We start from the raw sequence: 15,025 nt of genomic DNA on the forward strand, positions 1-15,025 counted from the left end.
TTTTCCAGTGCCTGGTGACACAACAGAGCTTGTTGTGTCAGTGAGCTGTCACAAAGCTGTACAGTGAGCTTTGTACAGGTTGGGCCTGGCCAGGAGTGAAAAACAGAAGCCTGAAAAAAAACATTCTCCCCCGATTTATGGGCTGTGGGGACTGACATAGTGACCACATTTTAATTGCTAAGCTTGGCTTTGTTCAGGAGCTTCACCCACTGGATCCGAGCTACTGGATGTCTTCAGCTGCATGTGGAGTATGGAGGAAGCAGTTAGAGCCTGAAGAATTCCCAAGCACGCTGCCTTTCTTGAAGACTCATTTTTATCCAGTCTCTCTTGCCCTCAGCCAGGAAAGCCTTCCTGATGTAAAACTATGTTTGAATTCTTCTGTAATCCCACATGGCACTTCCTAAGAGACACTGCCCCTGTTTTTCCTAGAGAAACTCCTTTTTCTTCTAACATCTGTAGAGGATCCACCCCAGTCCTGAGATGCTGCAACCTGTCAAGCTCATTCACACCAGCCAAGCAGAAATACCTATTAAAAAATATTTTTCCAAGATGTCTCTGGTTAAAAATTGACCACGGGACTGGATGCTCCTACAGACAAGGGGATCATCCTAAGTATGAGGAGAAAGATCAGGGGACAAGTGCCCACAGTTAGAATTACAGCAGCTTAAGCAGACTTGGCCAATCAGAAGCAGGAACAAAACGTAATTCATGGATGTGAACCCAAGGAATCTGAGAGTCCAGCTTTCCTTTCTCATGTGTCTCACACTGGAGCATAACACAGTAACTGCGACCATTTGGTGTGGGAGAAAGACAATTTTCCCTAAAGCCTTGTGGCTACAGCAGAGCATTTTCATTTCATTTGAGCAGTTAGTGCCAGCCCCTTTGGCAAACACTTCTCCCAGGGTCAGGTGATGAGGCACACCTGAGGATGTCTGATCTGTCCCCTTAGATGTGCACACTCCAAGGTGACAACTCATGTAACCTCCCTGAGGAGACTGAAAAGGCCCTACAACATCTCCCCATGGCCAGAGGAGCACCTGATCCTTTGAGAGAACATCAGCTCCTCCATTTCCAACTGCTTTTGCTGTCCCCCTGCATCAGCCTCAGCACGTGTTTTCCACTTGGGACAAGTGCCCCGGTGAGCTGTAGCCTGGCCACAAGATCACAAGAAGAACATCCAAGCCCAGAGCTGAGCTGCAGCCCTGGGACTCGGCAAAAGGCAGCAGCCATGGCTGTGAGTCTTGATTTCCCCAGCAGTCCCTTGGGAATGAATTTACATATTTATTTTTTCCCTGCAAAGGTCACACAAGCTGTATCTGAGGCTTTGCCATCTGCTGCCATTTGATTTAATCCAAGTCAATACTATAAATTGGTTTTCCATTGATAAAGAAACACTCAAAACCAAGAGAACTTGACTGCTCTGCTGTGGGAGGCCTCAGTACCAGGCAGGTGCTGTTCAAACTTCTGCAGTTCTGATCTCAGTTTTCCATTTGAGATTCTGCTGTGTCAAACTTCAGTTTATCTGGAAAGGACTGCGTTCCTCATCCCTTACATCTCCTCTTCCCTACCATGCTTCTATCCACAGAGCTATTAATGTGAATATACAATCCCAAGTCTGCTGTGGAGTATCTGGGTGATTCCAAGGTCCAGCCATGCAAAATCTGGCTATCTGCAGATATTTAGGTACTTGGGAATCTGCAAACCAATATGAAAACCAAAAAAGCCAAACTGACTGGCTGGCCCCACTGACTTGTGGAAGTTTCCGCACCACATTCAGTATGTTCAGCTTCCATGTTGTTCATTTTTAACACAAACTCAAATCCAAGCCTGGATCCCTTCCAGCCTGACTTCCTTTCCTTTTCAGGTACATTAAAGGCTCTGTGATGTTGCCCATAGAACTATTATATGCCAAGTGGCAGTAATTTAAACCCATTTGATTGACCAAATTTTGGACCAAATTTGACAGAGGCAGAGCTCTCCAATGCTGGTATTTCGGCTAAGCTAAGGAGGGCTCAGCTCCCATTGCCCCGTGAGGTTTCAGTCTATGGGCAGCCCAGTAGCACCAAACCAGCAGAACTGGAAGGAGTGTGGGAGGGTGCTGTGCTCTGTGTGTCCCACGGAGCGGGTGAGAAATGAGATGTTCCTGGGATGTCCAAAAAGAGGGAGGGAGCTGGGGCAGGTGCCGGGGCGTGTAGGGGACGTGGGACGCAAGTCCATAGGAATCCAGCTTCACTGGTTCTGCTGTGCAGGGAGCCAGTTTCTCATAAGCATAATCCAACCTTCCCTTCATAGGCAAGAGTCCTTCTCACCCCTGAGAAAATTTCTTTTATAAGATGGAGAGGGACCTTGGACAAGGGACTGGAGCGACAGGACAAGGGGAAATTGCTTCCTGCTGCCAGAACACAGGGTTAGATGGGATATTGGGAAGAATGTGAGGGTGATGGGGCCCTGGCACAGGTTTCCCAGAGAAGCTGTGGCTGCCCCATGCCTAGAAATGTTCAAGGCCAGGTTGGACAGGGCCTGGAGCAATCTGGGATAGTGGAAGGTGTCCCTGCCCATGGCAGGGAGGGTGGGATTAGATCTTTGAAGGCTCCTTCCAACTCAAACCACCTGGTGATTCTGTGATGGAAGAAGATTCTCTCAGCCCTGAACCTTGCACTGTGCTGACCCTAGGATGGATGGACACCCAAGGACACCCCAGGGCAGGGCCCTGCCATCACTCACCAGCTGAATGGCAATCATTAACACCGTCTTCAGAGTGAAGGTCCTGTCACAGAGGTCAAACAGATCTTCCAAGCTGGGACCAAGCAGCTCCAACACCATTGCGTTGTACTTTCCACATGGTCCGAAGTAATACACCTGGGGGAGCCCTTCAGCTGGAAGAACAGGAAAAGAACTGGAATCAGTCAATGGGACAAAGTTAATTCCCCTCCCTCTGTGTGCACACCTTTTGTTAGGCAGTTTTATTGTCACTTCTTGAGTATTCTATCTGATGCTGCCCAGCAAGGAAATAAGTTCCAGCACAAACTGTGACTGAACCAAAGGCCAAACCAGTGCAGGTTCTGCTCAGCTACACCTTGGCACAGACAAATGGGATTTCAGAGCAATTAACAAATCCACCTTAAAGCATCAAGCTTTGGCAGCTTAAAGGCTTGGATTTAGGGAATGAGACATGGAGTTCCCTGTGTTCCACTAAAAACCAGACAGAGAACAGACCCAGATGTGGGCTAGCACTTGTTGGAGCACTTAGGAAGATGACAGTCCTTGGAGAAAATGAAGCATGGCCAAAAAAGGGCTGCTTTGTCACCAAAATAGCACCCAGCCCTTGATTTTCAGCACAACCTTAAGCAAAGTTTACACTCAGTAAAAAGGAAAAAAACCTTTTCCTTTGAAATAAGGAAAAGTTTTAAATTTTGACCAATGACCACACAAAAATAGGTTATCATGGTCATTAGCATATATGCATACACACAGCTATCAACATTGAACTGGTAGGAGCCAGAGCCCATCTTCTCACCCAACAGACTGCTCTGTGGGAGTACAGTGTTGATACTCAGCTGGCAGGGGATTTTTGGGTGGATCAGCTTTTTGAAAGGCATCAGAAGGAAAGGAGAAAAACCAGCCTTGATGTTGGAAGACTCAGAGAGAGCACTCCTGGAATTACCTTTGAGTCAAAAAGGAAAACACAGCAGCCCATACAGAAGGAATTTAGTGCAGACCCAACTGCTCATTTTGCTAATCAGCACCTGCACCAGCACTCGGCGTCCCAGCATCAGCACCAAGCTGGGTAACATGTTTAAATGTCTATGTATTTCCAGTCTACACATCATAAGAACTCTAAACCAGAACAGAAAGGTTTTGTTTTGAAATATAGGGCTTTGTCTTATGTCAAAACAAAATATTTGCTTGACTGCCCAAAGATACAGTGTCCTGCTATTCAGTGTAAAGGCTGAGCATGGGGAGCACTGCTGTTTTTTCCCAGAGATCCACAAATTACAGTGCATGGAACCTGAAAGCACATTGATTACTGATTTTATGGCATGTTTTAAACAAGTGCAGGCAGACACCTGGATTTGCATTGTTAGATATAGCAAAATACTTGACTAATTAAGTGCACAGTTTGGTGTTGGCTCTCTGAGGTGCTCAGTGAAACATTTCAGGCTGGAGAGCATGTCAGCCACACAACAAGTGCATGTCCTATTCCAGATTTAGGGAAGCCCTGCTAATCCACCCAATGGCACTGGGAACTCTGCAACCTGCCAACAACATAACAAATGCAGCACTGAGATCACTAAACTGTAAATATCACAGAACTTGTGCTCCCAAGTTCTGCTCCAAACGAACAGAATGCAGTTTGACAAAGATTACCCGAGGAGGGTTTTAATCTCATTAATTCACATGCTCAGGGAATCTGTCATCAGGATGCATTAATGGGATATTATAGAGTATTGCAGGAATTCCCTGTCTAACCAGTGTTTTGTGTCCCATGTAAAACACTGACCCAACCTGGGTTTGGGAGGCTGCTGCTCCTAACAGAGCTCCATGCTTTAGTAACAGTCATTAAATCCTCTGGGAACACAGGATGGTTTGATGGAGAAGCAATTCAGAAAGCCAAACAATGATAGGATATGATCCAGACAGCTCCAAGATGATTTCAAATATCCCCAAATCAACACAAATGGCAATTTAATGTCATCAGCTTAGTGCTGAAGGCTGGAATAATTTCAACAGCTCTTGAAGTGACTCACGGTGAGCCACTGGGTTTTTAGTAAAGTCTGATGAGGACTTACCTCCAAAGTCACCTCTAACACCAAGATAAGCATCTCTATTTTTTAGAGAATAATAGAATAATAATAGAGAATAAGAGAGTAACAGAATATTTTATGCAAAGTTTAAACCTGAGCCCATTACAGATTCTAGATACAGACAGACAACGAGTACCTCTACCACAATTTCTACAAGTCTCAAATAGTGGAACTGAGGAAGGAATTAGGCTTAGGACTCTGCTAACTATGGTATGCAGGAGAATAAAATTGCAGAAAGGCTCTTAAAGAAGGTGAAGGAGCCCATTTACAGATCAGGGGAATATGAGAACATTTAATTTACAGCCTCACTTGGTAAGGGGCAAGCATTGCAATTAAAATGAATTTCCTACAGGGCATAAGACCCAGCAAGACCCAAAGGGTGGAGATTTCATGTAGGGAAGGAAGCAACACTACTTAGTGCACTCTGGGATCCCAATTCCTTCAGTTTTACCTACTCAGAGCTTACAGCCCAGAGCTTGGCATACCCTCTTTGTCTCTAACCCTCAGGAAAGCTCTGCTTTCTGTGGGAGCTCTGACAAAGTGAGGCCTTAGTGAAGAACATAAAGCATCCTAAATGTCAGAATACAGGAGACGTCATTGGCTTCAGGTGTATTTTTAGGATTCGATTTTTCCCTGAGGGTTTTCTCTGACTGCCAGCGCTGCAGTCAAGGACTTGCCTCTTGCCTCTGCCAGGATAAAGCTGCTGTAACATCTCTCTGAATTCCAGAGCCAGGCTGCACTGCTGTATCCTGGATCCAAAGGAGCATCACTGATGAGCCCTGTGGAGCTCCCAGCCCACACTAAGGATCCTCAGCTCCAGACTGCTTATGGAAATAAAGTTGGGAGGGACTTGGCATAACACATCCTCAGCTCACTCAAACTCAACTCAACATTCACCATCTTTTTGGGAAGAGGAAAAGCTCGAAAGATGAACTTGATGTACACATTAAAGGGTGTGTTGGCAGATAAAACTGGATGAAACTTGAGATACAGGCAGCTCCAGAGCCATTCTGAACAGTAAAAAGGGTCAGCCTAACAAAATCTGCATAAAATTTGATTTTGTCACAGCCTATCTGTATAATTTATGATGTAGCTTGGTTCTATTTCAGTGAAAAGCATTGTGTCCTGATGCTGAGTCCATTGTCACAGTGAACCACAGGAACTCCATAAATATCACCAGCAAATCCGTAAATACTTAAGAAGGATGTTGCCAACTAAAGAGATTGATGGAAGAAAAAAGACTTTTTTGCCTGGGCAGTTGGAGTTGAGGTTTTTAATGGAAAGTAATCGCATTGGGAGAGGACTGGAAAGGTCACACAAAACCACGGTGTCATGTAGGTGAGCAGCTCTGAATTCGGAGACTGGGATGAAAAGCCACCAGCAGAGCAGAGTCTTATACTGAGGATTCAAAGGTACAACTCAACACTTGAAGCACAAACCATGATCTGTTTAATGCAATTAATGCATGAAATCACATCAGAACCAGGAATTTCTCCATGGTATCAAACAAGAGCAATACACTAAGGGAAGAAAACAGAGGCATGATCTGTGCAGGTTCTCCTTTGGAAGAAAACCAGTTTATTACAGCAGAGACTGCTGCAAGCAGAAATCATCTCAATTTGCTTAGCGGCTTTGGTCTCACTGCTGAGTGATTTGGCTCAGCTACATGGAAAAGGGCCCACTCCACCCTCACTCTCACAGGAAGTTTATCACCCCAATAAACACAGACTGATTGCTGCACTGGAATCCACAGGCAAATTCTGCTATTTCAGCAGAGTGATGTCTTAGAAGAAATTCAAGCTGAGCACAGCGAAAACCTAGCAAAGCATTTTGTAGATTATAGCATCACTGCTGGAATGAGAGCAAATGCAGACATCAAAGCCAAAAACTCAAGACTTTGATTCCCCCACACTCTTGAGATTGGCCTTGGCTTTCTGTGGATGCTAAACTCTCACTGCTCCTGGGCTGCCACCAAAAGGGACTTTCCCATCCTTCCTCATGCTCTGTGGCAGAGCAATATGTTGGATCAACCCAAAAAACACTTGGCTTGAGCTTGAGCACAAGAATGGGAACAGTAACAAAGAGCAGGATCACTGCTCTTCCAGAGAGCTTCATCCAAGCCAGATTAACACCCGGAGCAACACCTTTCAGAAACTTCCATCACAAGATCAAGTGCCCTGGATGATTTGAGTAATGTTATCTTGCTGCCATATGTTTTTCAGCATGACTAATGGCCACAAAACTTCTCAAACATCCAACTTACTCCAAAAAATCACATTAGGTCAGGCACACAGACATTCCAAAGCCATTTCCAGGACTGGTTATGAACTGGCGATGGGAAGAGATACCAATCTAAGGGTACGCCCGAGGGAAATCAGAGTTTGCAGCACCTGCCCTGCATGGAGGGCACAGGAAGCAGAACCCACCTGCTCCAGAAGAGCACCTGGCCTGAAGCTCTGCGTGAGCATCACGAGAGGCTATGAATAAACTTCATCAACAGCAAGTAAAATACAGCCAAGGAGGAAGGAGGGAGCAAGTGCAGGAAGCTGCACGTGGCATCTACGTCAATGGAAGGCCAAGTGCAACAGCAAATCACCAAGAAACATCCAGAGCTTGTGATCAATATTAGTAGTTTGTGAACCACCCGTGGTTTTTGCTCCCATGGGGAGCTGTTTTCCACTGCCCTTCTATGAGGTGTAGACAAATAGAGACGCTGATGTCTTCAATATCAAGAATTAAAGAAGAATTCAGACCCTCTCCTCATGCAGGTTTTGACACTGAGCTCTGTTACAGAGGGGAGACACTCCTGAAGAGCCCCAAATTCCACACCCAGAGCGGGGAGGAATCCAAGGCCCAGCAAAAGGCTGATGCTTGATGCAAACCCATGCTCTGTGTGGGCAGCAAGAACTCTTTCTCACTGAAAGAGATGCAGACACACACCAGAAGCATCAGTGCACAGAAAGTTCTGCGTGGTTTTAAAGAAGCTCTGATGAATGGGCCGTAGATTGTCGCAAAATTCTCATTCAGAGCAGAAAGTTTATTTTTACAAATCACAGAACACAAAATTACACGATGAACACTATAAATAGCAACTGTGAGAGGGCTGAATATCTATAGCTAAAATTAAACATGTTCCAAACAAATTAAACAAATTGCTTTAGAGTAGTCAACCCATTTAAGCTGATTACACTAATGAGGATCTACCCTTCTCTTAATTTTCAAATCGGAATAAAGTCCTGGCTGACAGAGAAGATTTGTGATCAACATTGACTGGGCCAAGCTCTCAGCTTTTAACCTGTTCAAACATGTCCCATGTAAATCTACCTGAGCACGTTAGTTAACAGGTTATTTCTGTGAGCTGCAAGTAAAAAGACTCATCCTGCCCTTCAAATTTTGGAATAGTCTGCTTCAAAATTAGAAAGATGGGAGAAAAGTTGAGATTCGGCTTATTACTGGTAATAACCTTGTCCTAAGGGTCTTTTATATATTTGATTGGATGCCTTTCAAAGATATCTTCCTTCAAAGTACAGCTTTATAACACAGTCCTTCACCTTCATTCTTTCCTGGAGGAGCTTAAGGAAGAACAGAGATTTTGGGTGGTTGAGTGTTTTCTCTTGTTTGAGAAACAGCAGTTGAGATGGGAAGGTAAACAAGCACAAAATGAAATTTGTGACTCCAGCACCAACTCACCTCCAGGTGGAAAAAGAGGTGGTGGAAAAGGTCTGCCACAATCTCACCAACCACTCCTAGGCTTCACAAACCTTGAACTGGCATAAGATTAGGGAAAGAACCTAAAAACAGGGATCTGATCTAACAACCACACACAGAAACATCCACATGGAGAAGTGGAGTTGGAGGAGCCAGAGGACAGCCGGCCCTATGGCAGCTCCAAAGGTGATCCACAGAGAGCACCACCAGGCTATGAGTGCCTCCAGCCTGTAATGCTCCTGAATAGTTTCCTTGCTCTCTTGAGCTCTGATGCTGTGGTTTGAGAGCCCACAATTTACCTTTAGTTCTTTCTCACTCACCTGAACAAGGTGAAGAGCAGCCAGACCTGTCCTCGCACATCTCCTGTCCCTGAAAATCCTCCTGCTCCGTTTGCTCCAGCTGCTCCAGACACTCCACTCTGCTGCCAGCTTTTCATAGCGTCTTTTCCCTGCTTTGTCTGGGCAATAAATCACTTCTCCTAGCAAATGCTGAATGCTCCTTGCACCACTGCTTAGCAGGAATTTCTGCAAAAGGGCTTTCTGCTTTAGCCCATCGGTGGGTGAGGAGGAGGGGAGGCAGAGCACGGCCCTACTCCTGGCCTTGGACGTGGAAAAGGTGCAGCTCAAACACTCTCTGAACTCAAGAGGAAATAACTCAAAGGAGAACATCAGAAGCTGGAAAGGACCTCAAAGCTGCCACAGGCAGGGACATCTTCCAGTAGACCAGGCTGCTCCAAGACCCATCCAGCCTGGCCTGGAACACTTCCAGGGATGGGAAAGACACAGGAAGGTATTGGATCAACACCTTCTCCCCTGATAATGGCAGAGAAAGCTGAGCTTTTCATGGGAAGAGACAACACTAAGCATGTAATAGTTGTGAATGAGCTGTGAGGAGATGACTGTCATCTCCAGAGAGTTCCATGTGGACTCCAAGACTCCAGCCTCACTCCAGCTTATCTCAGGATATGCAGGATGTATTTAAACCCTGCTGTGTTTTGTTTCATTTTGGTAGTATTTGGATCTACAAAAAGAAAAGGTACAGGAAAAGGAATAGAAAAACAGACCGGGGAAGGACAGAAGGAAGAACATATTTGTTCTTGATGCTGGTAAAAATCCAAACAACTTGATTTTTACTCAACTGCAGAAAAACAAATCTCAGGATCGCTGTGTTATTAGAACAGGGTGGCATTTCATCTTCCTTGAGTGGTACAAGCTGGTTTCCTGACATCATGGTTTCTCTTAATTAAACAACTCTTCACATCCACAAAGCAAGAAGCACTTGAGGAGGGGGGTACCAAGGAGACATTCATATTTGCATTCATAAAGATAAAAAAAGTTTGGGAGGAGAATCAGGCCTATCTGGTAAGGTCAAATGCAGGAAAACTTTCAAAATCTGGGAAATTTACCCAGAAACAGCCATTCACAGGCAGTTTTTTAGCTCTAACAATTAAATTAGTCAAGTGAAATTGTTTCTGCTCTTGACAAACACAAAAGAATAAAGCACAGCACAATAAATTCCTTTTTTGGCATGTTTCTGAGACTGAATTCAGATTTCTAGGGCTTGGGGGAAATGGCTGCATTCAAATCTCCACTGTCGGATTTTATATTCAACACGTCTTGCTCCAGTAAGGATGACAGCTGGCACATAGAACAACATCTTAAAAGAAGGAAAAAAATCAGTAAATAATTTTAGAAAAGTTGTTTTAAAACACCCAAAAAAGTTCTAGCTTAAGTTCTATCCTAATTACCTTTTCCTACACACCTGCAATACAAGGACAAAGATGAAAGAAAACCATTGGAACAGCTGCCCAGGGCAGTGGTGGAACCACTCAATAGAATTCCTGGAGGAATTTAAGAGCCATGTGTATGTGGCACTTGAGAACAGGGAGTCATGATGGCCTTGTCAGTGCTGGGGTATGGTTGGACTTGATGGTTTGAGATGGATTCTTTTCCAGCCTAAACAATTCCGTGATTCTGCTCCACTGCAGGTCGCATAGCCGTGTGATTTCTGCCAGAACGCATCTGTGTGGCCAACTGGGTTCTGCTGCTTAAGAACACCCACAAAAACCCAAAAAAAAAAAAAATTCCAAGGAGCAATTGGAAGTTGCTCCTGATCGGTTTTCCTCTGCTGGGCAATTGCTCAGTCCTACCTGCTGAGAGAGAGTTAAGTTGAGATGAAATCATGGGTCCCTTGGTAATTTTTTTTTTTTTTTTTTTGAGAACAAGTTCATAGAATCATGGAATATCCTGCATTGGGACTTACAAGGACCAACAAGTCCAACTTCTCTTCCTGCACAGACACCCCAACAATGCCACCCCGTGCCTGAGAGCATTGTCCAAACACTCCCTGAGCTGTGGCAGCCCTGGGGCCGTGATCATTCCCTGGGGAGCCTGTTCAGTGCCTGACACCCTCTGAGGAAGAACCTTTTCCCAATATCCAACCTAAACCTCCCTAATACACCCCCAACTATTCCCTCAGGTGGTGTTCCTGGTCACAGGGAGCAGAGATCAGAACTGCCCCTCAGCAACATGTTATGCACATGAAGTGATGTGTGTTAACAACATTACAGGTATAATCTCAAGAAAAATCAACAACAAGAACTCTTGGTTACTCAGCAGCACTCAAATTTATCTCCAGAAGCAGTGCCAGTGAAGAAGCTACTTCTGGGCAGATGAAAAATGCCACGAAAGCCGCAAAAACAAATTGCTTGTGCTGAATTGCTCCTCTGCTGCCCAGAGAACCATTTTGGTTTGATCACACCAAGTCCCCAGTGGCTCCTGCTCTTCCTCAGCTCATCTCCATAGGAGACTGTTGGCTGGAGGCAGAGCTTTTCCCTGCTTCCTCCCCAGCTGCACACAGGGGTGACACTTCCACGATGACAACGCAGGGAGGGTCTGCCAGCCTGAGCTGTGGCTCAGCTGCAGCCACAGCACTGAGCAGTGGCCACAGTCAGTATCACCAGGACAGCACAGCAACATAAGGTCAAAGTGGCATATAACAGGCAGGATTTGTCGTGGATCCAACAGCATTTTTAACTGGGATGGCAGATGGGGGTCAGATCCAGCTGGACAAAGAAGACAGTGGTATTGGACACGTATGTTGGGTGCTCAGGAGGAAGATGATGCTCAGCTTTGCTCAGGCAGCTGAAGGCCAGATTCCCACCAGACTGTGGTGGGACAATCTGGTGCCATTTCTGGCAGCACATCCCTATGTGTCACCCCAGAGCTGTGCTGGGATCTTCCTGCAAAGCTGTGGGTGCAGCTTGGGCTCCCAGTACTCATACTGGTCCCACTGGGAGGGTGGATTTTTGCAGGTTTGCCCCTGCAGCAGCACCAAAGTAGAAAGTGATGGAAAAGAATCAGATGCACGTAAACTCTCCACAACAAACCAAGAGATTGGCATCCATCTGTCCCATCACTACTGCAGGATTGGAGGGAAAAAGCAATTTTTCACAAGAGTAGGAAAGTGTTAACCACACGGTCCTTTCAGCCTAAGGGAAAACCTCTCACTCCCTCTAATCGCAGGAGAACCTGCTGCCAAACAGAAGTTCAGAAGTGCTAAAACAGATCCTACCTCCAGATATCATCTCTGTTTCACCCTAAGAGAGTCGAGTAGGAGCAGGTAGGAACTTTCAGACAGAAAAATTATTGCAAAACTTCAGAACTCCAGCCTGACCCATCACACTCAGGCAGAGCCTGTGGCTTATCTTTTAGCAATGAGAGGAGGTTGTTCAATAGCAGGCAGGGCACAGCTCCAGAACACAAATTCTAAACCCATTGGAAAGCCTGTCTGGGAGGTGGGCAGCCCTCCATAACAGGACTTCCCTGGCACAGCTCAGTGTTTCACCTTAGAAATCTCCAGTGTGTGTAGCACGCCTCTGCTGTGTTGGAAGGGATCCCACTAAATCTGGCACCAACCTTCCAAAGGAGAAAGAGCTTTGTTTGCATCAAGGCAGTGCTCAACACCTGACACAGCAGCCCCCCTCAAAACTAATTTTGTAGCATTAGATCTCAATTAATTTTTAAGTGCAGCATCCCCATGGCTTGAAGAATGTTCATAGAAGGGATAGGAAAAGGAGACAAGCAGAACAGCCAACCAGCTCCTAATCCTTATTAATTATCCTGGCCCTCACTGCCAAACTGGGCTTTTCATTCCATGTAAATATAAATTCCAAAGTTTATTATCTTCAAGCATCATGTATCATGTGGACTCCCCATCCCTGGAAGTTTTCAAGTCCAGGCTGGACAGGGCTTGGAGCAGCCTGGGATAGTGGAAGGTGTCCCTGCCCATGGCAGGGAATGGAATGAGATGAGCATTAAGGTCCCTCCCAAACCAAACCAGTCTGTGGTTCTGTGGTCTTCACCTCCCCACTCTAATGGCTGAGGAACTCCAGTTTCCAAGCACAACCTGGGCTGATAGCCAGCAAGGCATATTTCAGCTCAGGGTCTGCTAGAAGGTACCAGAAGCAGCACAGAGACCTTAATGATGATTAAATGTCTCCTTGAGTCCTGCTGGATCCCCAGAGCAGAAGCACATCCCACAGCCCACAACCTGCTCTCAGTGGACATTGCTGACCATGAGAAGAACCCAGTGAGGCATCTGGGATGACCTGGATGAGTCCAGATGCTACAGGTTTATGGCCATGTCAGGCTTCAAGGAAAATTGTCTCCAGGAAAGGCATTTTCCAGCTTCCCAGCATCCTGCTGCTCCCCTTCACGTGCTGCCTGGAGTCACTGGTGTTTGATTTGTGATTACTGCCACAAATACCGGAAGAGTATGAGATGCACGAGGACTTTTCGGAACATAAAAAGGAAACTGCCTTAATCTTCAAATATTAATGGCCTTGCTTTAAAAGCATCTGATACCTTCCAATTGACAAAACCTAAATTTAGCCCAAGGAAGTCAAAACTTCTGATGCTGAGATGCTGAAATGTGCACATTCAGGAAGTCCCTCCCAACAAGGGAATGGCCACATGAAAGAAAAGCCATGTATTTTTAAATAGTGAAACATAATTCTCTGGAGATCAACAGCAAGCCAGCTCTGAAAGCAGCAGAGTCTAACTGAGCACTTTACAGTAATCCACTACATTTCATTCTGCAATTCAAAAGCTCGGAAGTCCAGGATCCCTCAAGTTCAAGCTCCTTGGACTACCCTGATTTCACAATGAAGCTGCTGATCACCATTCCTTAATATGCAGCTCAGCGTTAGGGTCTCCAATTTTTGCCTAAAAAAAACATCTTCAGTAGAATGAAACTGTATCTCCATTGTTTAATATCTCCCACCTCTGGCCAAGGGCACATTTCTGTGCAGGATTTGAGAATGGAGATGTTTTTCATCGCTGGTAGAAAATGAACCCAACATCGAAAAACCGTCAGGTCTACTGCAGGCATCTGAGCTGGGGAATGACTGACATGAGATGTGTCCCAAAGCTGTTTCCTTTTAAAGAGATGAAAGTTTTGTATCACCTTGCACAGATGAGCCACTTATTTAACACTTACAGTCACTGAACACTGGCAATATAAAATATTTCCAGTATTTCAAAGGAGGAGGCTGCAGTGCTCATCCAGAGCACTGTAGTGTGACAGGTATGAACAAACCCATACAATAAGTAGCACACAAAATACCTCAGGTGACAGCCATGTGTTGCTCCACACAAGTCCAAAGTGACTTTGGGGTGCATAGGGCAATCCTTGGAAGTGTTCAAGGCCAGGTTGGACAGAGTTCTGAGCAAGCTGGTCTAGTGGAAGGTGTGCCCATATGGCCAAAAGATGAGCTTTAAGGTCCGTTCCAATCCAAACCACTCTGATTTTTTGATCATCCCCACCCAGCAGCTCCATCCCCTCAAAAAACCAGCCCCCTCCTGAGGGGTGATCTGACTCAGCTCCTGGCCACAGCAATGTTTCCATCCAGGTGGCAAATATGAGTGGGAATTCTGAAGATTATAGTGATTGTGGCCACTGTTAATGGGTATGTTCCCACTTCTTAATTAAACAAGGGTGGGGACCACTTGCACTAACCCACCCTCACATGGCCTGGAGTTACTCCTGCTCCCTTGGGGAAGAGAGTTGTGCACAATGACCTCCACATAAAATTGTGGTGTTGGCAGCTCCACCACGGCGACTTGTTTACATCCATCCTATAACGAGCTTTATCAAAATGACCCATAATTGCCATGTGAATGACAGCATTGTGCAACTGGCATGGAAAAAATTTCTTCATAAAGCACACCGATACATACAAAGTGCGTGTGGGTAAAGCAAGAGCAACACAGAAAAAGGTGCTCAACACAAGCAAACCCAACAGGAGAACTCCATAAGCACCATTGATAGCAGACAGCTCAGCCACACTGAGGAATATATATGCAAATATTGACTAGACTATGCAAAAGATTAGTTATTTATAACACCTTAATTTCCCTCAGTCCTACCTCCTGACAAGTAAACAGACTGCTTCGCTCTGGAGAGTTGTGCAACACAGAGAGATCCCAAAGTAAACACACAGACTCCATACT

General features: G+C 45.5%; 1 protein-coding gene across 2 annotated transcripts in view; it reads right to left on the reverse strand.

The window, feature by feature from the left end:
- CSNK1G1 (casein kinase 1 gamma 1) overlaps window positions 1-15,025 on the reverse strand; it is a 101,262-nt gene that overhangs the window by 27,537 nt on the left and 58,700 nt on the right. For both annotated transcript variants that reach the window (XM_053954771.1, XM_053954772.1), the window contains exon 6: window positions 2,725-2,876. In XM_053954771.1, coding sequence (XP_053810746.1) covers window positions 2,725-2,876 — 152 coding nt within the window. The remainder of the gene's footprint in view (window positions 1-2,724; window positions 2,877-15,025) is intronic.

The sequence above is a fragment of the Vidua chalybeata genome, chromosome 13, assembly GCF_026979565.1.
Source record: "Vidua chalybeata isolate OUT-0048 chromosome 13, bVidCha1 merged haplotype, whole genome shotgun sequence".
Lineage (NCBI taxonomy): Eukaryota > Metazoa > Chordata > Aves > Passeriformes > Viduidae > Vidua > Vidua chalybeata.